Source organism: Dreissena polymorpha, chromosome 2 (genome assembly GCF_020536995.1).
Source record: "Dreissena polymorpha isolate Duluth1 chromosome 2, UMN_Dpol_1.0, whole genome shotgun sequence".
Taxonomy (NCBI): Eukaryota; Metazoa; Mollusca; class Bivalvia; order Myida; family Dreissenidae; genus Dreissena; species Dreissena polymorpha.
In genome coordinates this window covers 111,883,607-111,910,077 of record NC_068356.1, presented here as the reverse complement: position 1 = coordinate 111,910,077, position 26,471 = coordinate 111,883,607, and the positions used below count along the sequence as shown (strand labels likewise).

The 26,471-nt window shown below is 34.3% G+C and overlaps 1 protein-coding gene across 5 annotated transcripts in view; it reads right to left on the bottom strand.

The window, feature by feature from the left end:
• LOC127868522 (ribonuclease Z, mitochondrial-like) overlaps positions 1 to 13,438 on the bottom strand; it is a 41,055-nt gene extending 27,617 nt beyond the window's left edge. For 4 of the 5 annotated variants that reach the window (XR_008044160.1, XR_008044161.1, XR_008044159.1 and 1 more), the window contains exons 1-5: positions 13,238 to 13,438; positions 4,689 to 4,846; positions 3,150 to 3,200; positions 1,032 to 1,108; positions 101 to 171 (exon numbers count right to left, since the gene is read on the bottom strand). Coding sequence is in view for 1 of the 5 variants with exons in the window: in XM_052410364.1 (XP_052266324.1) it covers positions 101 to 171; positions 1,032 to 1,108; positions 3,150 to 3,200; positions 4,689 to 4,846; positions 13,238 to 13,372 (492 nt within the window). In the remaining 4 variants the exon portion in view is untranslated. Of the gene's footprint in view, positions 1 to 100; positions 172 to 1,031; positions 1,109 to 3,149; positions 3,201 to 4,688; positions 4,847 to 13,237 lie in introns of those variants that run through there. The other variant, XM_052410366.1, reaches the window with a different exon arrangement.
• Positions 13,439 to 26,471: the final 13,033 nt, after the last annotated feature.

Below are 26,471 nucleotides of genomic sequence, written 5' to 3'. Positions count from 1 at the left end.
CACAAGGGACAATACAGGATGGACAAGAGGTGAACACAACAGCTCACTGAAAGCACATTTTGCTGAGGTGAGCTTAAAAACAAACAATCCAAAAACTTACCACAAATGGAGGCCCATGGAGCTTAATTGTAAGGTCGATATCATTTTTCATTGTGTTGTCCAGCATAAATCCTGCAAGAATGAACAACTTTCAGACTTAAATCTTTAATATATCTACATGGAATATGCATGTCTTCTTTATCTCATTCTACTTCCACTTATATCACAACCATCATCGTCATCATCATTATAATCACCACCATCATCATCATCCATCATGATCACTATCGTTATCATCGTTATCATCGTTATCATCGCTATCATCATCATCATCATGATCCTGCAAGAATGAACAACTTTCAGACTTAAATCTTTAATATATCTACATAGAATATGCATGTCTTCTTTATCTCATTCTACTTCCACTTATATCACAACCATCATCGTCATCATCATTATAATCACCACCATCATCATCATCCATCATGATCACTATCGTTATCATCGTTATCATCGTTATCATCGCTATCATCATCATCATCATGATCCTGCAAGAATGAACAACTTTCAGACTTAAATCTTTAATATATCTACATAGAATATGCATGTCTTCTTTATCTCATTCTACTTCCACTTATATCACAACCATCATCGTCATCATCATTATCATCACCACCATCATCATCATTATCGTTATCATCACCACCATCATCATCATCATCATCATCATCATCATCATCATCATCATCATCATCATCATCATCATCATCATAACCTTTATTATTATATTTAGATGATGGTTATTAAGATGCTTGTGAGAATCATGGTAAAGATATTTATACTTACTGTAATACTCATAGATAATAAATAAGAAATGAATGAACATAATGAAACAACATTTCTCTTGTTGTAGATGAGATGAAAAGGGGGGAGATTAATTCATGTGCATAAAGTTTCATTCCAGATTAGCCTTTGCAGTCTGCTGAACCAACCTATCAATCCCCCAACAGTATCCAAAGTTTTCGAGGTGAAGAAAATATTTTCTGTTGTTGGCAGTGGTTTTCCAGCTCTTAAATAAAGAAATACACACAATGCATGGATTTGATACAAATGTAAATGATACAAATAAGCAGAAACATATAATTAGAAAGCTTTTTACAGGTCAATCTTATGAACAACAGAAATAACACTTTCAAAAAGAAATCATATTTTTCTGCACAAATAATGATGTGCTAAACAGTCACTATGATCGCAAACAGATGACCACCACTTAAATCTACTGTATCATGTGTTCATGCTATTGAACTTAAGCAATGTTATCTGTCCATGCATATCACTCAATTCGATATTTCTATTTGTCTTAAATTTCCAAGCAACAGCAGGCCTTTTCCTACTGTGCTCACACATCAGAATATCTCACACTTGCCGAAAGGCAAAAGTCCACATTTTTTTCCGAAATTCTTAAATAAATTCTGATCCTTATAAAAATAGCTAAGAAATAATAACTGAACAATCATATAAATGTTCCATCTTCCCTTGAATACCATAAAGGTTTCACTGCTTTAAAGGGATCTTTTCACGCTTTGGTAAATTGACAAAATTGAAAAAAGTTGTTTCAGATTCGCAAATTTTCGTTTTAGTTATGATATTTGTGAGGAAACAGTAATACTGAACATTTACCATGGTCTAATATAGCCATTATATGCATCTTTTGACGATTTTAAAACCTAACAAGAGCGCCGCATGACGGAGCAATATACGCCCGATTCGTGTGCCATTGGAGATGATACACTGATGATTGATGTATTTGTTTTGGAAATAAGCAAAAAAAACAACAACAACTTATATAACTGATATATTCATATATATGCATTGATATCAACTTGAACTAGAGCTTTGTCACTGAATGTGACTTATACCCCCATACCACTTTGACGCAGGATAAAAAGTTGTTTAAAAGTTTCGGATGAATACAATTTGAATTAGAGTCCGGACAAAGTGGCGCCGTTGAAAATGCACTAATTGACCCTATGACCTAGTTCTTGACCCGACATGACCCATATTCGAACTTGACCTAGATATCAACTAGATGCAACTACTGACCAAGTTTGGTAAAGATCGGATGAATACAATTTGAATAAGAGTCCGGACAAAGTGGCGCTGTTGAAAATGGACGAATTGACCCTATGACCTAGTTTTTTACCTGGCATGACCCATATTCGAACTTGGCCTAGATATCAACTAGATGCAACTACTGACCAAGTTTGGTGAAGATAAGATTTATACAATTTGAATTAGAGTCCGGACAAAGTAAAATGCACTAATTGACCCTTTGACCTAGTTTTTGACCCAGCATGACCCATATTCGGACTTGACCTAGATATCAACTAGATGCAACTACTGACCAAGTTTGGTGAAGATCGGATGAATACAATTTGAATTAGAGTCCGGACAAAGTGGCGCCGTTGAAAATGCACTAATTGACCCTATGACCTAGTTTTTGACCCGGCATGACCCATATTCGAACTTGGCCTATATATCAACTAGATGCAACTGCTGACCAAGTTTGGTGAAGATCGGATGAATACAATTTGAATTAGAGTCCGGACAAAGTGATGCCTTCCGCCCGCCGCCCGCCCGCCGCCCGCCCGCCAAGGGGTTTCACATAATACGTCCCGTATTTTATACGGGCGTATAAAAATTATAAAGCGTTGCAACGCGAAACGATTGAATAATTTGGAGAGTTCTGTTTTTGTCGTTAAATTTTGTGAAACTACGAAGATTGCTTATATAATGTATAAAATACGTCAAGCAAGAGTACTCGGCGGAATAGCTCAGTAGGCTAAAGCGTTTTTACTTCAGGACTCTGGCAGGACTCCAGGGGTCACTGGTTCGAAACCTGCTCCGGGCAATGTTCTTTTCCTTTTTTAAATTTTATTCTTGATTTTTTATTGGAGCTTTTACGATCCAATGTTTACAATTATCAATATAAAGCATTTAATGAATAAGTTAAAAAATGCCAAAATCTGTGAAAAGGCCCCTTTAAAGTCTTAAGAATAACTAACTTGATACCACTACAGTGTAATACAAAAAATAACCTGTTGACTTACTTTGAATCGTTCAAAGCTCTGAGAAGACCATCAGGTGCATTAAACAGGTACCTGAAAGCAAGATTAAAAACCTTATTAATTACTTACCAAAAAACGAGATTAATATTACAATACTATGTTTGGAACTTTAAAACATGATAGCTAAGCAATAACATCATTTATTAATTAATTGATGTACTATTTCCATTCCTCGATATATGTACATAATAACAGTTTATTTATCAGTCCTTACTGACAGTTAGTTTAAAGAAATTGTCTTACCACGATCATAAATACTTTATACCTACTCCAAAAGGGACTGAAAGCTGTGTTGTTTGATGGCTTTTATTTTTAAAGCATTTTTAAATGGGGATTCTTAAATAACAAACATAGATTTAAATGTACCAGCTTTAAAGTATAATCTTTTGAAACCAGAGATTCTTACATGTATTTTTCACAACAAATGTCTTTTAGAATTTTTAAGCAAAATGTTCACGAAATTAAATCTAAAACCAACCACAATTCTTATACTCATTAATCATTCAACAAAAAATCACCTGGCCTAAACTGCTGGGACAAGGGCTATCTTGGCTGATTGTATGGGCAATATTGGTCATAGTCCCGAAGTCATATTCCAAAAATGATGAGAACAAGCCTTAGGGTAATTTGAAAACACGGGAACAGGATATTGAGGCAATCAAACTATGAACAATCAATGAACCATTACGACCTAAACATATGGGCATGACCTCTTGTTAGAGAAGCTGATTAAAAAACTTAACTCATATTGGTTAATTAGTTTCAGAGATCTTGTACATGTAGAAAATTAAACATGTCAGAAATTTGCCAAAAGATCGGATTAAATATGTGGTCTACTGAGTGGTAATAAGCTATAAAAAAAGGATAACACACCACACAATGTTTGATATAGGGTGAGCTGATTAAGTTTCATCAACTAATAAGTGTCTGAGATTTCACATGCGAAATAAATAAAGCATGTGAAATAAGGAGAGACGGATGGACAGACATTTACAAGGACAAAAACAATTACAAGGACAATTTGTTCTATATCCCTGCAAACTTAATTCCATGAAAATCAAAATTTGGAGGGACAAAAAAGCTGCAATTATATATCCCCACTTTCAGGGAGAATTATGACTACACAAGACTATTGTCAAGCAATTTGGCCCCCAAAAGCAAAAACTCCACCATTTTCAACAATATTTCTAGTCTTTTGTTGCCATTGCAACCATAATTCTTGACGTAGGTACACAATGAAATGACGTGCATAATCTCCATATTGCCATCTGTCCATGTTTCAAGTTTCATGAACAAATATGAAGAACTTTTTAAGTTATCACAGAATCCAGAAAAGTGTGACAGACTGACAGACTCACTGACACACAGAGCGCAAACCATAAGTCCCCTCCGGTTTCACCAGTAGGCGACAAAATGCAGAATTAACCCTAAGGGTGACAAGAATTTCATTTTTGACGGCCAATCTTTTTCTTCTTTACAAAATCATAATTGTTTAGATACCTATGCATATAAAATGTGTACCTTTCTTGGTCTACCTCCAGCATGATGCTTTTGCCAAGACCCTTGGCACCAGTTGATAGGACTACTATGGCCGCATTTGTTGCCAGTTCTATTTCTCCCATCACCTCATCTTTTTTATTGAATCTTGCTTTGCCCCGATCATACCTTTCAGGCACCCACTAAAAGAGAGGATTTCTAAATGAAACAAGAGCTCTCCAAAGGCATGCTTCCCGGAGGCATGCTCTCATATGCTTCTGTTTCATTATTTGAATAGTATATATATATTATTATACATTGAATGTCATTGACCATAAATATACCATTCCAAAAGGCAATATACATGTAAAATGAAGTAAAAACATATTTTCTGTAGTAGGTACAGCATTTTGTACACTTTACCCCAATATTTAAGTACAATTACATACAGAATTCTTCTTAATAGCACATCACACTGTTTTGTGGCTTTAATTCAATAAATCAAAGTTGCTGGCCTCAGTCATTGAAGCACATAATAACTAAGAAAACTTATTTATTGTGTTGATGCATGTAAACATTACCTGAAAACCTGAATACAAAAAGAACCTCACTTCAGTGTGCGAAATTCATATTTTAAAGTAATTGCCCAAATTTTTATACACATGTATACAAAGTAAAATTTCTTAATAGCCCGACTATATAAATTTTTTAATTCCCACTCGAATGGATTTTCACTAGCCAAAACCCTTCGAGCCAGTGCGAATTTTGCACACTGTCACTTATGCAATTAGAAGTTTTAAGTGAATATCTGTTGTCCAGCAATTTTTTCCTTCCTTATAAACTTATTATTTATTAATAAACTGTATTAAAGTACCCGTAAAAGGTTCTTTCCCAATGAGGGAAAAACTAAACAAGAAATGTGTTTGTCAGAAACACTATGTCTCCTTCTGCGCCGCTTTGATTTAGTTTTCTTGACCTTTGACCTTGAAGGATGACCTTGACCGTTCACCACTCAAAATGTGCAGCTCCATGAGATACACATGCATGCAAAATATGAAGTTGCTATCTTCAATATATCAAAAGTTATTGCAAATGTTATAGTTGACGCAAACAAACCAACAGGCAGACCAACAGACAGGGCAAAAACAATATGTCCCCCACTATAGTGGTGGAGGACATAACAAGGGACAAAATTGTCACAAAACCAGGTTTTCATTGTGAAAAAAAAATCTGATAAAGGGAGAAAACTCAAACTGAACTTTTGAAATGAACAAACAAAATTAACCCCCTTTGTAAGTTTGTTTTTAAAAAAAATCTATTTTTAGTCGTGGCGACCTTGACATTGGAAATATTGACGTGATTCTTTCGTGCGACACACTGTCCCATGATGGTGAACAAATGTGCCAAATGATTTTCAAATCTCACAATGAATAACATAGTTATGGCCAGGACAAGCTAATTTATGGCCATTTTTGACCTTTGAACTCAAAGTATGACCTTGACCTTGGAGATATCGACGTAATTATTTCGCGCGACACACCATCCAATGATGGTGAACAAATGTGCCAAATGATTTTAAAATCTGACAATTAACGACATAGTTATGGCCCGGACAAGCTTGTTCCGCCCGCCCGCCCGCCCGCCCGCCAGCCAGCCAGCCCGCCCGCATTCGCCAATCTAATAATCAGTTTTTTCCTTTGGAAAACCTGGTTAAAAATTCCCAATTGCCATCTGAAAAATTCAAAAAAAGAGAGGACAATGTCGTCAATTTTGTTCCAAAATAGCATTATCTGCAGGTTAACAAATAACTTGAGCACAGAAATAGAATATATGAAGCCAAAATGCATGTAAATGAATATTTGAATTGATTTATGTAATTTATACTGAACAATTAATAAGACCTATATTTCCCAAACTGAAGATTTCATAACGCACATTTTTCCAATTTCACCATTTTTTGCAACAATTTTTCCTAATTGGTATGGTGCAGGTACTTTTCCCAATTGGGCAAAGAAAATCACTGGTTGTACACAAACTTTAACATGAGTTTAACATTTCTTTGTACATGTATTGTATTGCATTCAATCTAAATTAAAATTCGCTCGTCCAATGAAAGCTCTGCCCTATAATGCACAGTACTCTTTTTCTAAAAAATGGCGTCGGCATGCCGCATATGGATGTGTTTATGAAATTCATAAACATATTTCTCGTCATAAATGTTAAAGATTATGTTCTTCGTAAGTGTTGTTGTAATAATATTAGATTATCGGATACATGTGCACATTAGAAAAGCGGTATGTATACTGTTATTGTTCGATTCGGTTTATATGCAAGTATTTGCAGATGACAACACAGCATGGCAATACACAGGACCTATATTATAGGCTATTCTTTACCTGTCTTTATAGCCCCCTGCAATAAATGAGCTCAAAACTTATAACGCTGTCCGTTTATAACGCTGTTGTGTGGCTTGGACCCCGTCATCCACCTTATATTGGAGTTACAGTGTACTGAACATATATTATGCTCTAAAATACCCATTACATGCATCTTTTGACAATTTAAAAACCTAAAAATTATAAAGCGTTGCAATCCAAAAAATTGAATAATTTGGAGAGTTCTGTTGTTGTCGTGACATTTTGTGAAACTACGAGGATTGCTTATATAAAGTATAAAATACATTCATTGTATGAGCACGGATGGCCGAGTGGTCTAAGTGGTAGGCTTTTACTCCAGGACTCTAAGGGTTAGTGGTTTTAGCCCTGTTGAGGGTATCTTTTTTTCCTTTGTTTAATTTTATTCTTGATTTTTTACTGGAGCTTTTTATATCCAATGTACATTAATCAATATAAAGCATTTAATGACAAACTTCAATAAATGCCAAAATCTGTGAAATGGCCCCTTAAAAAAAATAATTTAATAAGGTGACTAAGTTTTTGAACCAACTGACCTATACTAAAACGCTTATTCAAATAGACATTATCAAGATAAAAAATCTGGAAAAAAAACAGTTTCATTCCCAATTAAGTCATATATGGGGCTTCTGGAGTGAACACATTTTTCTCTGATATTTCACCTGGCAACCTCATTTTTGGACGCATATGAACAAGATTCAAATTTGACCTAGATATATGTATCATCAAGATAAACATAGTGACCAAGATTCATCAAGATTTATCCATAACTGTGGTGTTTACAGTGGTAACAAGATTTACATAAGATTTGACCTTGTGAAATAGTTTGTGAAAACATGTGACCCAGATTCAACCATGGCCTAGATGTTGCCCAAATAGACATTCTGACAAAGTTTGAGCAATAAATGTGGCTTTAAGAGTTGTAACACTGTGTTTCTTAGATGTGAACTTGTGAGGTCAGCTAATTTTTGGCTGCACATACATGTAATCCAGATTCTTATTAGGCCAAGATATAATCAAGATATACATTTTGACTAAGTTGTTATCAATATTGAATAACAAATGTTGCTTATAGAGTTATAAAAGTTTTTTAAATAAGATTTGACCTGGTGCATTAAGTTTTTGACTGCATGTGACACAGATTGAAACTTGGCCTAGACACATACAAGATAAACATGCTAACCAAGTTTCATCGAGATTGGATGAAAAACTAGGCTCCAGAACGGTAACAAGCTAAAACCATGAACATCTCACCGACTCGACCCTGGACATAGGGTAATTACAATAGGTTACATCAAACACTTTGTGTTCAGGTGCGCAATAAAAATTGTGACAATTATTGCAAATAACTGCAATATTCTTTTTTTTCTTAAATTCCATTTGTTTACACTAATATAAATTTTATTAATTGATGGTATGTCAGATCTTTGAACATTTGTATTCTATTTAATATTAGTACAATCAAATCTATTGACTGCATAAATTCTTGATGTACTTGATAAAGAAGAATGACAGACAGTGGTTTTGTTTTTGTTGCGACTTCAGTTAAAATTTATGGTTTGTTGTAAATGGTTGAAAAAACAAGAGCTGTCAGAGGACAGCGCGCTCGACTATTCAAGTGTTTGACAGTGTAACGTAAGCCATCATGGAGAAGGGGTTATAATGTGGGTGTGTGGTCATCAGGGGTGTGATTGAGGCGAAGTCAGAGGGGAGGAAAATTCTGTAGACTGATTTTGACTACGCGAATCGCGCGAATAACGCAATGACAAACCTTAAAACAGACATTAAAATAAAACATACATTAACATAAACAATTTCTTGAACTTCATAACACTATTTCTTTATGAAAACCTGTTTAACTTTACATTTCACATACTGAGGATGCAAAGTAAACAATATTTACTGTGATCAAAAACAGCAGTTGTTCAATGTATTCACAGTAAATGGACTAATTTAATTAAATATCAAATGGGGAAAACATTAATTAATATAAACAAACACACTTGAGTGTTCTTGTTGAGTTAATGGTGTATTAAACTGAGTAAAATTAATATATTTTAATGTGTTTACCTTTTAAAATCTTGCATTTCACATCTACAGTTCATTGCTTTTTCAGTTAACTGAACAGTGTGACAAACATAATAAAGCAGAATATGCATATGAATCTGATTACACACAGATCCACTAACATATAAATCAAATCATGTTTGTCTATTTCCATTTTCAAACAATACTCTTCTAAATTGTGTTACTTCGCAAGTGAACTCCAATTTGCAAACACTGGTTTCCGAGACACAAATTCACTGTGCACATTTGTAAAAAAAATATGTGTTGCTTGTATCTAAAACACAGTCTTCATCAATGACAGACACATTTCATTTATCCTATCTAACTATATGATGACAGTCGCTAATTCAATTGATATTTGTCATTTGGATAAACTTAATTTTCGCTTTGCAACTGCGCCATTTGCAAACAAATCAGAAAAGAAATACCGAACGCATTTAAAAAGAACGATTTCAATTGATAGATTGGAAAACAACAGCCAATGACATTGCTCGTTTCAAATTGCTCAGGCAGAATCTACCAGTGTACTATGCGAAGTGATTTCGCGAGCCGCGGATATTTCGGGCCGCTTATAAAAGACGTCCGCGGAATCGAACAAACCCCCCTCTCCCGCCCCCCAATTTTTTTAACGAATTTACGCTTATCTCAGAAATGACCTCCGAGACAACCCGATCCGTGGATCCGCGGAAAAATCACACCCCTGGGTCATTTAATAGATGATCTTTCAAAAATAAGATATAAAAAGAAAAAAAAATGCTTTTGGGGGGGATTCTGGGGTGGTGCATGGGGGATGGTTGGGGTGGAGTACATTGTGGTATGTCAGGTAAGTGTTGTTTTGTCAAAGTATGAATCAAATGTGATCATATATAAAGAAGTTATGGCAATTTAAGCAAAATTTATTAATTTGACCCTGAGAGTCAAGGTCATTCAAAGGTCAAGGTCAAAATCAACTTGCTAGGTACAGTAACATCATGATGGTAAGAAAGTATTTGAAGTTTGAAAGCAATAGCCTTGATAATTTAGAAGTAAAGTGGATTGAAACACAAAATTTAACAAAATATTCAAAGTTATTAAGACAAAAAAGGGCCATAATTCCGTTTAAAAGCCAACCAGAGTTATGCAACTTGCCCTGTACAGTCCCCTTACGATAGTTAGCGAGTTTTCCAAGAATAAAAAGCAAAAGCTATGATATTTTAGGAGTAAAATGGACCAAAACACAAAACTTAACCAAATGTTCAATTATCTAAGTATAAAGGGGTCATAATTCTGTAAAAATGCTTGATACAGTTGTCTGCTCTTAAAAGCAATATGTCAAAGGACATAGAAAAATATTTGAGGTGGTACGCAAACTTTAACATAGATTTATCAATAATATGCATATTATAAGTGAAAAAAGGGCCATAATTCTTACAAAATGCTTAATACAGTTGTCTGCTCTTGTTTATAGATTGGGGTCATGTTGGTAAAGAAGTATGCAAAATATAAAAGCAATATGTGAAAGGACATAGGAAATATTTGAGGTGGTACCCAAACTTTAACATTGCAATGCTAACAGTAAATGGACTAATTTAATTAAATATCAAATGGGGAAAACATTAATTAATATAAACAAACACACTTGAGTGTTCTTGTTGAGTTAATGGTGTATTAAACTGAGTAAAATTAATATATTTTAATGTGTTTACCTTTTAAAATCTTGCATTTCACATCTACAGTTCATTGCTTTTTCAGTTAACTGAACAGTGTGACAAACATAATAAAGCAGAATATGCATATGAATCTGATTACACACAGATCCACTAACATATAAATCAAATCATGTTTGTCTATTTCCATTTTCAAACAATACTCTTCTTAATTGTGTTACTTCGCAAGTGAACTCCAATTTGCAAACACTGGTTTCCGAGACACAAATTCACTGTGCACATTTGTAAAAAAAATATGTGTTGCTTGTATCTAAAACACAGTCTTCATCAATAACAGACACATTTCATTTATCCTATCTAACTATATAATGACAGTCGCTAATTCAATTGATATTTGTCATTTGGATAAACTTAATTTTCGCTTTGCAACTGCGCCATTTGCAAACAAATCAGAAAAGAAATACCGAACGCATTTAAAAAGAACGATTTCAATTGATAGATTGGAAAACAACAGCCAATGACATTGCTCGTTTCAAATTGCTCAGGCAGAATCTACCAGTGTACTATGCGAAGTGATTTCGCGAGCCGCGGATATTTCGGGCCGCTTATAAAAGACGTCCGCGGAATCGAACAAACCCCCCTCTCCCGCCCCCCAATTTTTTTAACGAATTTACGCTAATCTCAGAAATGACCTCCGAGACAACCCGATCCGCGGATCCGCGGAAAAATCACACCCCTGGGTCATTTAATAGATGATCTTTCAAAAATAAGATTTAAAAAGAAAAAAAAATGCTTTTGGGGGGGATTCTGGGGTGGTGCATGGGGGATGGTTTGGGTGGAGTACATTGTGGTATGTCAGGTAAGTGTTGTTTTGTCAAAGTATGAATCAAATGTGATCATATATAAAGAAGTTATGGCAATTTAAGCAAAATTTATTAATTTGACCCTGAGAGTCAAGGTCATTCAAAGGTCAAGGTCAAAATCAACTTGCTAGGTACAGTAACATCATGATGGTAAGAAAGTATTTGAAGTTTGAAAGCAATAGCCTTGATAATTTAGAAGTAAAGTGGATTGAAACACAAAATTTAACAAAATATTCAAAGTTATTAAGACAAAAAAGGGCCATAATTCCGTTTAAAAGCCAACCAGAGTTATGCAACTTGCCCTGTACAGTCCCCTTACGATAGTTAGCGAGTTTTCCAAGAATAAAAAGCAAAAGCTATGATATTTTAGGAGTAAAATGGACCAAAACACAAAACTTAACCAAATGTTCAATTATCTAAGTACAAAGGGGTCATAATTCTGTAAAAATGCTTGATACAGTTGTCTGCTCTTAAAAGCAATATGTCAAAGGACATAGAAAAATATTTGAGGTGGTACGCAAACTTTAACATAGATTTATCAATAATATGCATATTATAAGTGAAAAAAGGGCCATAATTCTTACAAAATGCTTAATACAGTTGTCTGCTCTTGTTTATAGATTGGGGTCATGTTGGTAAAGAAGTATGCAAAATATAAAAGCAATATGTGAAAGGACATAGGAAATATTTGAGGTGGTACCCAAACTTTAACATTGCAATGCTAACGGGAACGCCGACGCCGGGGTGAGTAGGATAGCTCTACTATATATATTTCATATATTATAGTCGAGCTAAAAACTAGTGACAATATTACCTATAATCACTGTCAGTCAGTAAACTAGTTCCCAAGTCAACTTGTACAATGGTCAACACATACAAATTTAGGTTAACTTGTACCTACCGGAAGTCAGCGAGAACCAATTAAAAAGAAATACTCATAAATAGGTGTAGGATGGTCGGTTAATATGTCTATTTCATCAAATGATGTCTTCTTTCAAGTCTTTGCTTGTAACCTATTTTGTCAAAACATTGCCGATTTAAATGCAGTTTTAGTTGGTATGTCCAAAAATACACATATTACTAAAGTTTGGCATTAAAATGTTGTTTTTTTATCTTTTCATTTGAAATATTTAGATGCATTCATTAAGAGGGCTGATACCATGGAAACACATGCTACTTTTCCCAATTGCACACAAAAAAATGCTGATCCGGTGCAGTAATATGAATTTGCAGCCATTAAAGCTTCCCAAATAACTTCATGTCGGAGCGATCCATTGCAAACCAATGTCAAACAATATAAGGTTGACGTATATCAATCTTATATTTATACTATAGCAGTAAATTACACTCTTCATTGTTACAATCCGGCAAAGTAAAAACTATTTGTAAAATAAGTTTGATGTTGAAAGGGATGACATCAGCAAAAAGGACAATTTATCTCGCCCTTGAATCAAGGCTTGATGAGTCGAGTTGACAACGGTACAAGTTGAGTATAATGGGTGCGAGTTAACATGGGTACGAGTTGTTAGTAACAACGTCAGTGAAGCTTTTAACTTCATAAATAAAACATGCTAAAAGTAAAGGTGACCGCGAAAAGCACTTACACGATCTGATCTCTTTTCTGTATTAACACCTGGGTTTTTAAGGTGGCCATTTTCAGGTAATCTGCTTCTACATCGACCAGGTATCAATACTGTTGGATTGAGTAATTTACTGCAGACAGCAAGAAATGGACGCATTTTATGTGTTTTACGCAATTTGTTTTCCTTTCATTTTAATACTGCTGACGACAATAATAGAAACAATCCAAACGTGAGGTTATCTACTACTAAATGTAAAGGATACAACATAGTCTTTTTGAAAATTACCGAGTAGATTTGACTGGTTCTGACATAGCTAAGTCAATCTTTGTCGTTATATGATGAAGACTGTTTACTTATTTTAGTAGTAAGAGTATGGGTATTGATTGGTATTAATACTAATATTAGTATTAGTGTATTATTATTAATATGATTATAGGTGCTACCTAATTTACGGGCAAAAGCTTTGTATTTTTTTTATAATCATGTATTTTTAATAAATATATGGACATAATTGTGGTCAAAATATTATAATTGTTGCAATAATTAAGTAATGCATCCAAAAAAATCAATCTTAAAACAAGTTACATGTTCCAAGCTTAAAGATCTAGCATCTTATTTTTTTTTGTTTTCTAGCCACAGGAATTTATTGCTGGTTCGGTGTCTGTGGTATAGTGGATGGGGTGTCTGCTAACTGGCTTAGCCACTGGGAGGTCTCTGTATTGATCCCTTAAGTGGGAGCATTCTTTAGATAACCCTAAAGTCATACTATGGCTTTCCATTTGGGTTGAAAGTCAAGAAGACCTACAAGTTAAAAAGAGAAATGTACGTCGAAGTACAATAATTGTACGTCGACATAAATATAAAATACACTTCGAAGTATATATTTGTACGTCAAAGTACAATTTGTACTTCGACATACATGTTTGTACTTCTACGTACACATTTTCTGAACAGCTAATCAAAACACTAGTCTCTTGAGCCGCTTATCCTTCATATTTATTCATAATAAAGGTTTAAAATCTCATTTTTTATTGAGGACAAAATGAATAAAAATATCAGAATGGCAAAAAAGCAACACATAGAAGTTTTAAGTATTTAATGCATTTAAATAGATTTTATACAAATTTGAAGAAGATTCAATAATAACCTTTTTAAAATTAAAATTATTCAGCATATTGTGAGTATTTATTGATCATGCGGGGCGGAGTATCACGACCGTCCAGCGCATTACTGTGTAGGAAATTCCCAACGGTAACCAAACAGTTACCAAGCATTAATGGGATAAATAATGTATTATAACCTCCCCGTTGGTCGTATTTTGTGATAACCATAACTTGCATAAGTCAGAGGTTAATTCCGCCACGCCAGGTCAATAAATACGCACAATATCTATGGGTTAGCGGTTGATAGTCGCATAATTTGGTATAAATTATAATAATAATAATGTTTAATAAATACACACAATATCTATGAGTAAGCGGTCGATAGTCTCATAATTCGGTATAAATAATAATAATAATGATGTTTAATGTCAAATATCTCTAAAAGCAACAGACGTAAGGTGTCTTCTGATTGGCTAACACTCAAGGGTCGGTGAAAATTGTACGTCGAAGTACATTTCTCGTTCTACCTAGTAGGTCTTGTAGACTTTCGACGTCATGGTACATCATATACCATTGATTGACAAATTTGACAGGATTTTTTTTAATCCAATAAGTTTTAGACTGTCAAGTAACACACACTACGTATTGAAAGCCATACCTGGAGCTTTCGTCTGTATATCACTGACTTCATCAGAAGAATGATTTCTACTGTTGGAAAACGTTAACACCACTAATTGTCTTCTTATTTATTATCAATGTATAATTATGTGTAACAGCATAACAACATACTTGTTTCGCAATTAAAATATTTAATAAATACAGGTATCTTGCAGGTTTCTAATTTTCTTTTTCAAACTATTGTTGAATAGTTTAAATTTTGTCGCCACTAAAAAACTAGCCATTTTGTAGCAATTCTAAAATCACAGTCTAAACTGCATACACTTAGCTCTATAGTTACATTTGAATGCAAATATATGAATGCATCATGTTATATCATCCATATCTTTTTATTAAAACATATAAATAACACATAACACAGTACATATATAAAAAGGTATGTGGTATTGTGTGGAGATACAAAACACTTCACATCATTTATTTGCACATAAAATAAAAGTTACAAAATAAGTAAAACTAAAACACTGTCATCAACCTACATTTCAAGATTATTTACGTATATGAAATTACAAAGTGGTGTTATTGTATTACCTTTTACAAAATAACATTGCTGGTTTTGTACTAGCCATAAAACATTTATCATGGATTAACAAGTAACAACCAATTTATTAATTACACAATAGAACTGAAATCATATTAATGGCATTATGCATTTACTAAACAAGCTTTTTGCTACTGTTTAGAATTACACTATCTTACTTAAAATGATCACAGGTACTTAGTGCTTTTACATACTTGTGGTAAGTTTTGTATTACTAGTTTGACAATAATCGGCAGACACTTGTCGATATACAGACACAATTTGCATGGGAACTTTCATATTTTTTCAGCATAGTTGCCTTCAAATTATTAATTTAACAACCCTTTTACATTGTTTGCACATCTTATCTTATTATACCATAGCTGATTTTTGTTTATTGATAGACAGATATAGACTTTTCAAAGTTCTATAAAAGTTCACACATGTTCCATCCAAGTAAACAAACAGAACCAATAAAGATCACCGTAGATAATAACTGTGTGTATAGCTTGGAAATTTTGATAGTTCAGGAATCCCTGCTTTGTTTATATCTGTAAATCAAAACTGTCAGTTTTGCTGGATAGAATGGCTTGTATGATGCCCAGCTCTTGCCTTGGCAGAACAGCTTCTAAAAACGGAAAACCAACAAATATCTTAAAATTTGATCAATAATGCAGACAATTTATAAATGTCTTCTTTTTTGTTGATTTCGAATCTGGAAGATTTTTTTACGTAAGATTGTGGTACGAAAATCCAACGGTATCGGATTTTTGTGGTTTTAGGCCTAAATTAATTATAGTGATATGTAACCTTTCGGGATATCGGTAAAGTGCGAGCAGACGCGTTGTAAATACGTTAAAAATACAAGCTAAAAGACTAAAAAGTTAGATCGGAATATCTTTAAATTTTGTGAATAAATGTGTTTCTGGTCGATAACAACGACAACTTACCAGAATATTGCTCATGATCACCCGTAAAACTTCTTTCTGAGAGCGAATGGAAAATGCATCACAAAATCTGACAAATAAACAGTAGGGTGTCGTTATTGAAATACCGTGAGAATACTGAAAGAATAGAGATGCCAACTATAATGTTTAAAACAAATATTTTTTAACAAGCGTTTGTGATTTGTCAGGATAATAATAACAATAAGATATCGAAAAGATAAAAGCAAATAAATTCGACAGAAATCTGAGATTCGGCAATATATTAAAGACGGTTTATATTCACCTAAATTGTGTTTGGTAAAGACTGTCACTATATGTAGTGAACCAGTCTTCGGCTTATCCTCACTGAAGAAGAGCATAAAGGGGAGATAATTGAGTAATGACTTAATTCTGGAACGGTTGCGAAGAAAAACAAATAATGCGAGAATATTTAGTGCAATTCGCTACACAATTATGATGTCATTGATATAATTTTTCCTGAGGTATGTATTTACATGTGATTTAGTATATGTCAAAGTGTTTTTCATTTGTTCAAGGTCATACATAGCATCGCGAAAATATATGTCGCGTGGCAATTTTTTTTTGAGACACATCCCTATATGGTATGCTTATGTTATTTTATGGTCTAAATTTCCATATGTATTAACCGTCAACGCCCGCTTCGCGGGCTTTTGCCCGTATTATTATTAGTAGTAGTAGTTATTAGTATAAGTTTTAGTATAAGTAGTATAAGTAGTAGTAGTAGTAGTAGTCGTAGTAGTAGTAGTAGTAGTAGAAGTAGTAGAAGTAGTAGTCGTAGTAGTAGTAGTAGTAGTAGTAGTAGTAGTAGAAGTAGTAGTAGTAGTAGTAGTAGTAGTAAAAGTAGTAGTAGTAGTAGTATTAGTAGTAGTAGTAGTAGTAGTAGTAGTAGTAGTAGTAGTTGTTGTAGTAGTAGTAGTAGTAGTAGTAGTAGTAGTAGTAGTAGTAGTAGAAGTAGTAGTTGTAGTAGTAGTAGGACTAGTAGTTGTAGCACTAGTAGTAGTATTAGTGGTAGAAGTGGCAATAATAATGAATATTTTTTAATTAATTAATAATAATAATAATATTATTATTATTATTATTATTATTATTATTATTATTATTATTATAATTGTACTTATTATTATTATTATCAACGTTATTTTCATCATTGTCATTTTTATTATACTGATAATCTTACAATCTTGCGTATACAATAACTGACCTTGCATCACACTGTATACGACACGATTTCTTTTTGCTACTAAAGGCCATTCATGTTAACATTTGAAATCTGAGTCTATGGTAAAACCAAGCAACGGATACATACATTAAAACGTGTGAATTTTAAACTGCACCGGTCTGACAGACAAAAAGCAACAGCCATGAGATTTTTACTTGATTCAGCTTTGTGATGCGTTGGCGTGAATTTTGATTAAACCTAGTGTTTTGTGAATAACTCTTATCCAAGTGTGAGGTTTGGGCGTCCTATATCCCGGTTTAAACCCATTTAATGTTTTGCATTGGCAGTACCACAGCGATGACCACATATCAGAGATCTGTGTACATATTAATTCATAATATTGTACACTTTGAGACTTTTCTAACGCAACACTTTTCAAACTTGAATATCTCACGTATACGTAATACCGTTAGTGCCATCGTGGTTACACATTAAAATCCAGAGGGCGACAATGCGATAGTACGATGGTGACAATGCGACAACGCGATAGTACGATGGCGACCATTTGATAGTACGATGGCGACAATGCGACAACGCGATAGTACGATGGCGACAATGCAATAGTCCTATCTTAATGTCGCCATCGTATCATCGCATTGTCGCCATTGTACTATCGCATTGTCGCCATCGTAATATCGCGTTGTCGTACTGTCGTCATCGTATTGTCGTCATCGTACTATCGTTCTGTCGCCATCTTATTGTCGCACTGTCGCCTTCCTATTATCGCACTTTCGCATTGTCGCCATCGTACTATCGCACTGTCGCCATCGTATCGTCGCACTGTCGTCATCGTAATATCGCATGGTCGCATTGTCGCCATCGTACTATCGCACTGTTGCCATCGTACTGCCGCACTGTCGCCATCGTAATATCGCATTGTCGCCATCGTACTATCGCGTTGTCGCATTGTCGCCATCGTACTATCGCGTTGTCGCATTGTCGCCATCGTACTATCGCATTGTCGCCATCGTACTATCGCATTGTCGCCATTGGACTATCGCATTGTCACCATCGTACTATCGCATTGTCGCCATCGTACTATCGCACTATCGCATTGTTTTCTGGATTTTAATGTGTAGCCACGATGGCCCTAACGGTATTCCGTAAAGATTTTGATTTAAAATTGTAAATGTGATAAATTTGACTACAATCTGCGCAAGCTCGCGATAAAATTGTTCATTCTTGACGATCAGATGCTTTAGAACGTGGGGTAGGTATCGTTTCATCGTTTTGCATGTGGACATTTTGGAACGCGATATAATTATATTTTTATTTTTATTTCATCATTCTAGATCAATTTTTACACCAAGAAAACATAGAATTAATTAAATCACAATATGGCTCGCATGAATATTCCGTAACGCAACCGTGTAATTGGCATGTTGCAGGCTACCTTCCCCACATGCTAAAGCGTCAGGGAATAATGATTTTATCGTGAGCTTGCACACATTGTAGGCAAATGATCACATGTGCAATTTAATCTCAAAATCTGTATTTATGACCGAGATATGAAAGTTTAAAAATTGATGCAATATAAAAAGTTTCCCAAATGAAGGTCCTTGTGGACGGGTGACGAGACATCCTAAAAATACAACCGGTAATTATAGACAAGTATTTTAACGAATATTGATTTACATCAAATAAATATATATATAAAAGAGCAACAACATTTATATAATAATAGAATAATTACGAAAAAAAAATATATATAATATATATTTTTATTTAAAAAAATCAATGATTACTCGTAATTTGGGAATAAGTTCTCACGCCAAAATGGCGCAATACTTATTTTACGATAAGTTGAGTACATTACTTTACCATTATAAGTAGGGTTTTGGCGTGATACTTAATGTACATTTTGTTATTGAACCTAAACTTAAATTTACAATGTGTATGATAAAAATAACGTCTAAACCATAAATATGAGGTTCTCATAGTTAGAACAATTCTGAAAACTGTCCACAATATGTGCATGCTCATATGCATAATGCATTTCTTTTAGTTATGTTTGTCGTTATATTTGTCCTGGATATAATTTAATATAATTGTTTATACATGGAGGCATGTTGGCAAATAAAGATACTAATTTAACATGCACGTGAGCATGCAAATAAGTTGAGTATACTTAAGCAGTACTTTTAATTGTTATAACTTGCATCGGATATTCTCGACCTTCTAATTAAAATAAACAATTTTGTCGGAAGCGAATAATGACTTACTTCATCGAACGAGTGTACATTTATTTTCATTATTCATTGCCTTGATATTCACAAACTTATTTGATTAAATAATTAATAACGTTTCACAATACATGAGAATTTATAATAGTTCATTAAAAACGCAGCAACGTTGCACTAGTTGCTGCTAAACTGACTTCTCTGCAGAAGGAAAAAGATTTTACACCAATATCCACGAATTTGAAGAAACTCCGAAGAAAGATCAAAGAGAAACATGAGATGGTGGAAAATATTGTGTCCGAAAATCGTACCAGGAAGTACTGACAAAAAGCATTCAAGAGATAAATAAAAGTGTTATTGATTAAACGAAGAAGAATACACAACAGCAACTTCAAACATTGTTCACCCCCATAAAGATTTATCTCCACACTGACATTAATACCGTTGGCAGTGATCATCAAAAGATAAGAACTTATTGATGATTTGCAAACTATTTTAATGAAGAGTCCGTTGGTGTCTTATATAATGTGCACAACGTTCTTAGACCAGGCTGTTAAAGTAGAATCTCTTATACAGAAGCTTGCATCAAACATTGGCGTAACGATATCATTTAGTCATTCAACAACTGAACACGTTTTGTTTAGAATCACACGTATTTGAAAAGTGTCACTCAGAATTGCACACTCCTCCAAGCCATTTATGTACATTGTGGAAATGAGAGCACAGGTATAGTATAAGAATAGACTCAACGAAGAACCGCACAAACTGCTTACCCTGCCATCCTACCCACATCAATTAGTCAGATTGGCGAAGGGTACAGCGTATTAAGTGAACATAACCTATATCTATATCTGGTAGTATCAAATTCACTTTTGCACTGGAACTCGACAGGGATATTTTATAATATTTGAGTGGCAATAAATAAAGACTTACGCTGCTACTTAAAACTTATAACTTTGTATTTTCAACTCTCTCACTCCACAAATTCCATCAACATTAATACATCATTTCCTGATAACACCTCTCTTGCACAAAATAAAGAATGAAAAATGTAAGCGACTACCTTGACTAGGAAAGGAGAGAGACTTTTGAATGAGTAATTAAAGTGCACCTGCGATAATGACATACAACTACGTTATTGTCACCTCTATACTTAGACGCATCACATTATCCCTGGTTTGGGGAATTATGCTTCCGCCAAAGTAGTTCTGCGTAGGAATGAAAATGTTAATAATAATAGAAAAATCGTTTTTATTGTGTGTTTAAAACGGAATGTTGTTTACAGAAATGTTATTTAATTTTGTTTTAATGTGATTTTGAATCTCTATTAAGATTGATAGCGCTTATCAAAAGCACGATTACCTGTCCTGCTTTTGCTTTCACTTTTCACTTGTAAAAGAAGTGCTGCCCACAATTTCTTTCGCGTTAGTACACAGGTCAGTAAGACAGGTGTGTACACAATAACTTTGATTGCTATGAATATCTCATTTCGGTCGCCTTTAAGAAATTGGGATATCTCTTTGTTGGCATTCCGTAGGCAAGAACTCGACGCCCCTTTTAAGCCCGTCCGCCATTGTGTATGACCAGTGGTGCTGCAAATATGTTCAAAACAGGCCAACCGATTGGATGATCTTTTTAGGGAATACTTGTTGTGCTTTTCCCAAACTGGCTCGTCTGAGAATCGCAATCCTTGAAGAGATAGACTGGTTTCGAACATAGCTGTATTATATCCCTGCCGCATTTTACACCACGTGATGATATGTCGTTTTAATTTTTTTTGTTTTGTTATTTAAGGTTCATGTAGAGGCTTCAGTTTGAAAAATGTGGGACTCCTAGCATTGAACTCAAATTTGACTAAACGAAGAGTGCCACATTGAACATTTTTACATATTTGCTTAAAAGGATGGTTTTCCTTCAAACTGCTACCAATGTTGTTCAGCAAAGTCTCATACCATCGACAAATTCAATCAAAATACAAAGCGATTTTAACATTAACAAGAAATATCTTTAAAAAAGATATACGGCGTTGATTGTGGTTGCAGTTAATGAAAGGTAAATACTTCAATGAATGAGATCAAAGATAGCGAACGTCTTTTTCTGTGCAGTTCTTAGCTGCAGCAAACGCAGTACGGGATGGTACGCAGAGTTTTCGCGGCTTATTTTACATTATTACATATTGCTGGTCATAAACGTATAGATACAAAACAGAAAACCAAAAGAAGAATGGAAGTGAAATTAAAACATATGAGTCAACCGGCCACACGCGAAGTATCCGTATATATTTTAAATATTTATACGCGCGTTCTTCGAACAAACCTGTTTAAGTGGTTTGTCTGGCGTTGCTATTTGATTCGATTATTAACAGTATCGAGAATCATTGCGCTCATGCTTAATTCATTAGTCAATATGATGGCATAATTCTTGTTAAATTAATTAAAAATAATTTTTATCATGGTATTGTTGTAAAAAACATTAAGAATCTATTATTGACATGCCATAGGATATCGCTGGATATCTTCATTTAACATCTGTCTGGTCTAAAGAAAATTCCAGTTCACCCAGTTCACGCTATAGCGTCTTTATTATGTAACGATTATTTTCCTGGCCGCGAGGGTAGAGACGCAGCGATGACCTGTATGTAAACTCTGACATTCACACACAGTGGCCGCAAATTGACCCGATATACCTCGCGAGTTGAAATGCAATGCATTAAAGTGAGTCTTCGCTTCCACTGCTCTCAATACTTTAACATGTTAACATGTTGACAGGAATATGGAAGTTAGTACTAAATATGAGAAAATAGCCTTTAAGTGCAAACGTTCTCTCGCTGAAAATCTTCTGAAAATAAAAGGTGGACGCACAAACTGTATTGATGTCGAGATTGAGTGTAAAACTGTTCTATCTATTAAGCCTTTTCATTAGATATAAAATTGTTTCATGCTGAACACGCAGTAAAACAGTGTTACAAAGACGCGGACATGTTTCCAATGTTCTGGTCGTATTCTCAAATCAGCCAATGCAGTCAATGAAGTGTATTCATCCGTACTTGGCCGCGGGAAGTTTTATTTGAATTCTATTGGACGCTAACAAAGGTCAGGCTAAGGTGAAAAGCTTGCGTATACAGCTTACGCCGAAAAAGGCATTATTACTGGCTCGTCTGAGAATCGCAATCCTTGAAGAGATAGACTGGTTTCGAACATAGCTGTATTATATCCCTGCCGCATTTTACACCACGTGAAGTGTATTCATCCGTTCTTGGCCGCGGGAAGTTTTATTTGAATTCTATTGGACGCTAACAAAGGTCAGGCTAAGGTGAAAAGCTTGCGTATACAGCTTACGCCGAAAAAGGCATTATTTTCAAAAATCTGAATGATGTTTATTCAATGTATTTTGGCGAAAAATGATATAACTAGTTAATAATATCGACATTGATCAGGGCAAGTTACGCTTAAAAAGTAAAAGAATTACATATCTAGAAATATCAAAACTCGAACACATGTCATTTCATGACGATGGAGGCAGCCATTTTTAAATTAATAAAATTGAATGAAACATGCTAAAAACTCACTCATCGCCCACTCGACATTCCAAACGGTTGATGATGACAAATGCATTGGATTGTAATCTTTCCGTTGATGTGTGCAAACTGCATGATCAGACCTCATAAACACTCCAAAAAATAACTTTGTAAGAAGCATTTTACCAATGTTTACAATTGTTGTCGAATCACATGTACTTGTATTATTACGCACAAAATAGTACGCTTACAGACTGACAGAAAGATCGATACGAAACTCGGTTCAATTCATCACGGTATACTATTTTATTGATAATATATAATAATAATTCGCTTCAACAACCTAAATGTAAAAATTATTCTTTTAAACGGAGTTTTTAATAACGAAGGTGAAAACAACGGAAGTCGGATGGATATTATGTGAGATGCACTTCGGCTCCAAAAAAACAATACAAATACACTAAAAAAAACTTGTGGGGGGAAATTTTCAGCTGTAAAATATTTGAAATGGGGTAAGTGATTATATCTATGTGTGAACATTTCTGTTATTAAGCGCGATCTCTTTCTGATTAATGTTAACAGTTGTTTTACTAGTCGCGACCCAAATGTCAAAATAATGATGTTTTCTCAGGTATGTGTATACACATACCAGGTTTTCTTACTACTTCACGTGATTTCGACCGATTTGTAATGCACGTTTGTTCGGCTCTGTATAGAACGCGGCATTTAGCGCAGACTGCAAATTGCAGGCTGCGTTATCGGGCCATAAAACGCAGCCAATATAGACATCGTTGCAGTCAATATAGATATCGTTGGAAAACGCAGGCAATATAGAAATAGAAGGAATACGCAGACAATATAAAATTCGAAGGCAAAACGGGTGAAATTCGAGAGAATTACAGTATCAATAATTCGAAGGTTTTAATTAACAGTATATGTATGAAAGTGGTGAAGGTCCAAACCATTATAAGACGTAAATTATCGTTTTTAATCGCTAAAATGGCAGTTTAATTATACACGCATTTAGATTTTCTGTATCAAAAAGAAGACATTATAGTTTGTTTTGATTGTTTAATATAATTGTTTATGAAATGTATGTATGTAAACTGTATGTACAGATTAAAAGGGTTGTTGTTTTCAACGCAGTCAACGCAGCCAATATATAGACATCGTTGCAGGCAATATAGAAATCGTTGGCAAACGCAGCCAATATAGAAATAGAAGGAATACGCAGCCAATATAGAGATAGAAGGCAAAAACGTGTGAAGTTCGAGAATGATTGTATCAATAAGGTTTTAATTAACAGTATATGTATGAAAGTGGTAAAGGTCCATACAATTTTAAAGCTTATCGTTTTTTATTGCTAAAATGGCAGTACATTTATACACGTTTTATTATTTTCTGTATCAAGATGAGGACATAATAATTTGTTTTTAGGAGCACACATGAGTAATAAAAAACTTGAAACTTGCGTTGGAAAACGCAGGCAATATAGAAATAGAAGGAAAACGCAGTCAATATAGAAACAGAAGAAAAACGCAGCCAATATAGTGAAAGAAGGCAAAAAGTTATTGATGTTGTTTGTGGCTAATGTTATTTTATCGAGATTTTCTAAGTGTGAATTTAAGGATGTACAATTAGCTGCCAATTAATACTTCCCTTTGAATTTCAACCCAAATGACCCTTAATTATGCCGGGTGTTTATTTGCTCAGATGACTTCAAAGCGATTTAAATTGCAACTTTAGGAATGAAATTTCACACAAATTGTTAAACAAATTGTTATATTTTAGCGAGTAACTCTTAGTCGTATATTTATATCGGATTTTTTATCCATTTCATATCAGTGTTTTTACTCGTACTATCAGTGCTGCCAGTGATTAGTTAGATATTTGGAATACGTGTTTTGTGTGTGTTGTGTGTAAAGTGCTTTTTCGTGTTTTTCAACAGTTTTTTTGTGTGTGTAGTGCGATATTTGGAATACGTGTTTTGTGTAATTTGTGTTTCAGTGTTTTTGTTTGTGTTATTTATTGCGTGTATTGTGCCTATAGTGTTTTCGTGTGCTTCAACAGCTTGTGTATAAAATAGTTTGTGTAGTCCGTCTAGTGAGTGTTAAAGAATGGCTTTGATTTTCGGACACAGTGGTGAAGAATTTGCACCAGTACCTTAAAAGTGAGGACATTTTAACATTATCATTCTCCGGTTTCATAACGGTAGATCTTTGGGAAGAAGAGTCGATTTTTGAAATCGTGCCCTCCTGCAAGGTGAGTTTACGTTACCTGTTGTTGATTTCGTGCGTGAATAAAACCATAATGTTATGAAACATTCTCCAATTTAATTGGAGATATACTTTAAAAGTTCGTCTTTATATTTACCTCTACACTTTATTATTGTATTTATAAGGTCTAGATGGAAATAATACAAACAATAACTTACTTTGTATAGCTGGCTAATATCAACCTTACACATTCCTTTATATATCCAAAAATAATAATTATTAACAGACTGTATAATTAAGAATATAAATCCGTTCCGAAGACGACAGTGTAAAGCACAGAATGTACTGATGTTTTATTGTAAAAGTCGCACCACTTGTTTATTGTTCGTACTGGCATCTTAATAGACATTTTATTAATATTGCAACTTAAAGCAAAATTAATAGTTGAATTTGATGCAATCGTCACATCTGCAGGGGTGGTAGCTTGGGTACTTGTGACATCTCATGACAACTCTCTTGTGTAACACTTTAAATTGGCATTACGTGTTAATTGGATCATAATTGAGACGAAGGCCCATATAGTGTTGATGACATATATGAACTGTTACTTGGGTGAAAAATGTTGAAGCTATTGTTTTTGCGATTTCCTTGTTACAATTAAATGTGGACGAAGCCAAAATCCATGTGTAAAAACAACTGCCTTTGATTGCAAAATAAACAATGTATACTGTAGTTGAGAACTTGCGCGGTCACATGCGCTTGTCTTTCTTGTTAATTGCGTTCCAATAAACATACATCCATTTTGGTGTATCTTCACCGCTTTTCTTTATCATAAATCTTTTTGCTTCAATACC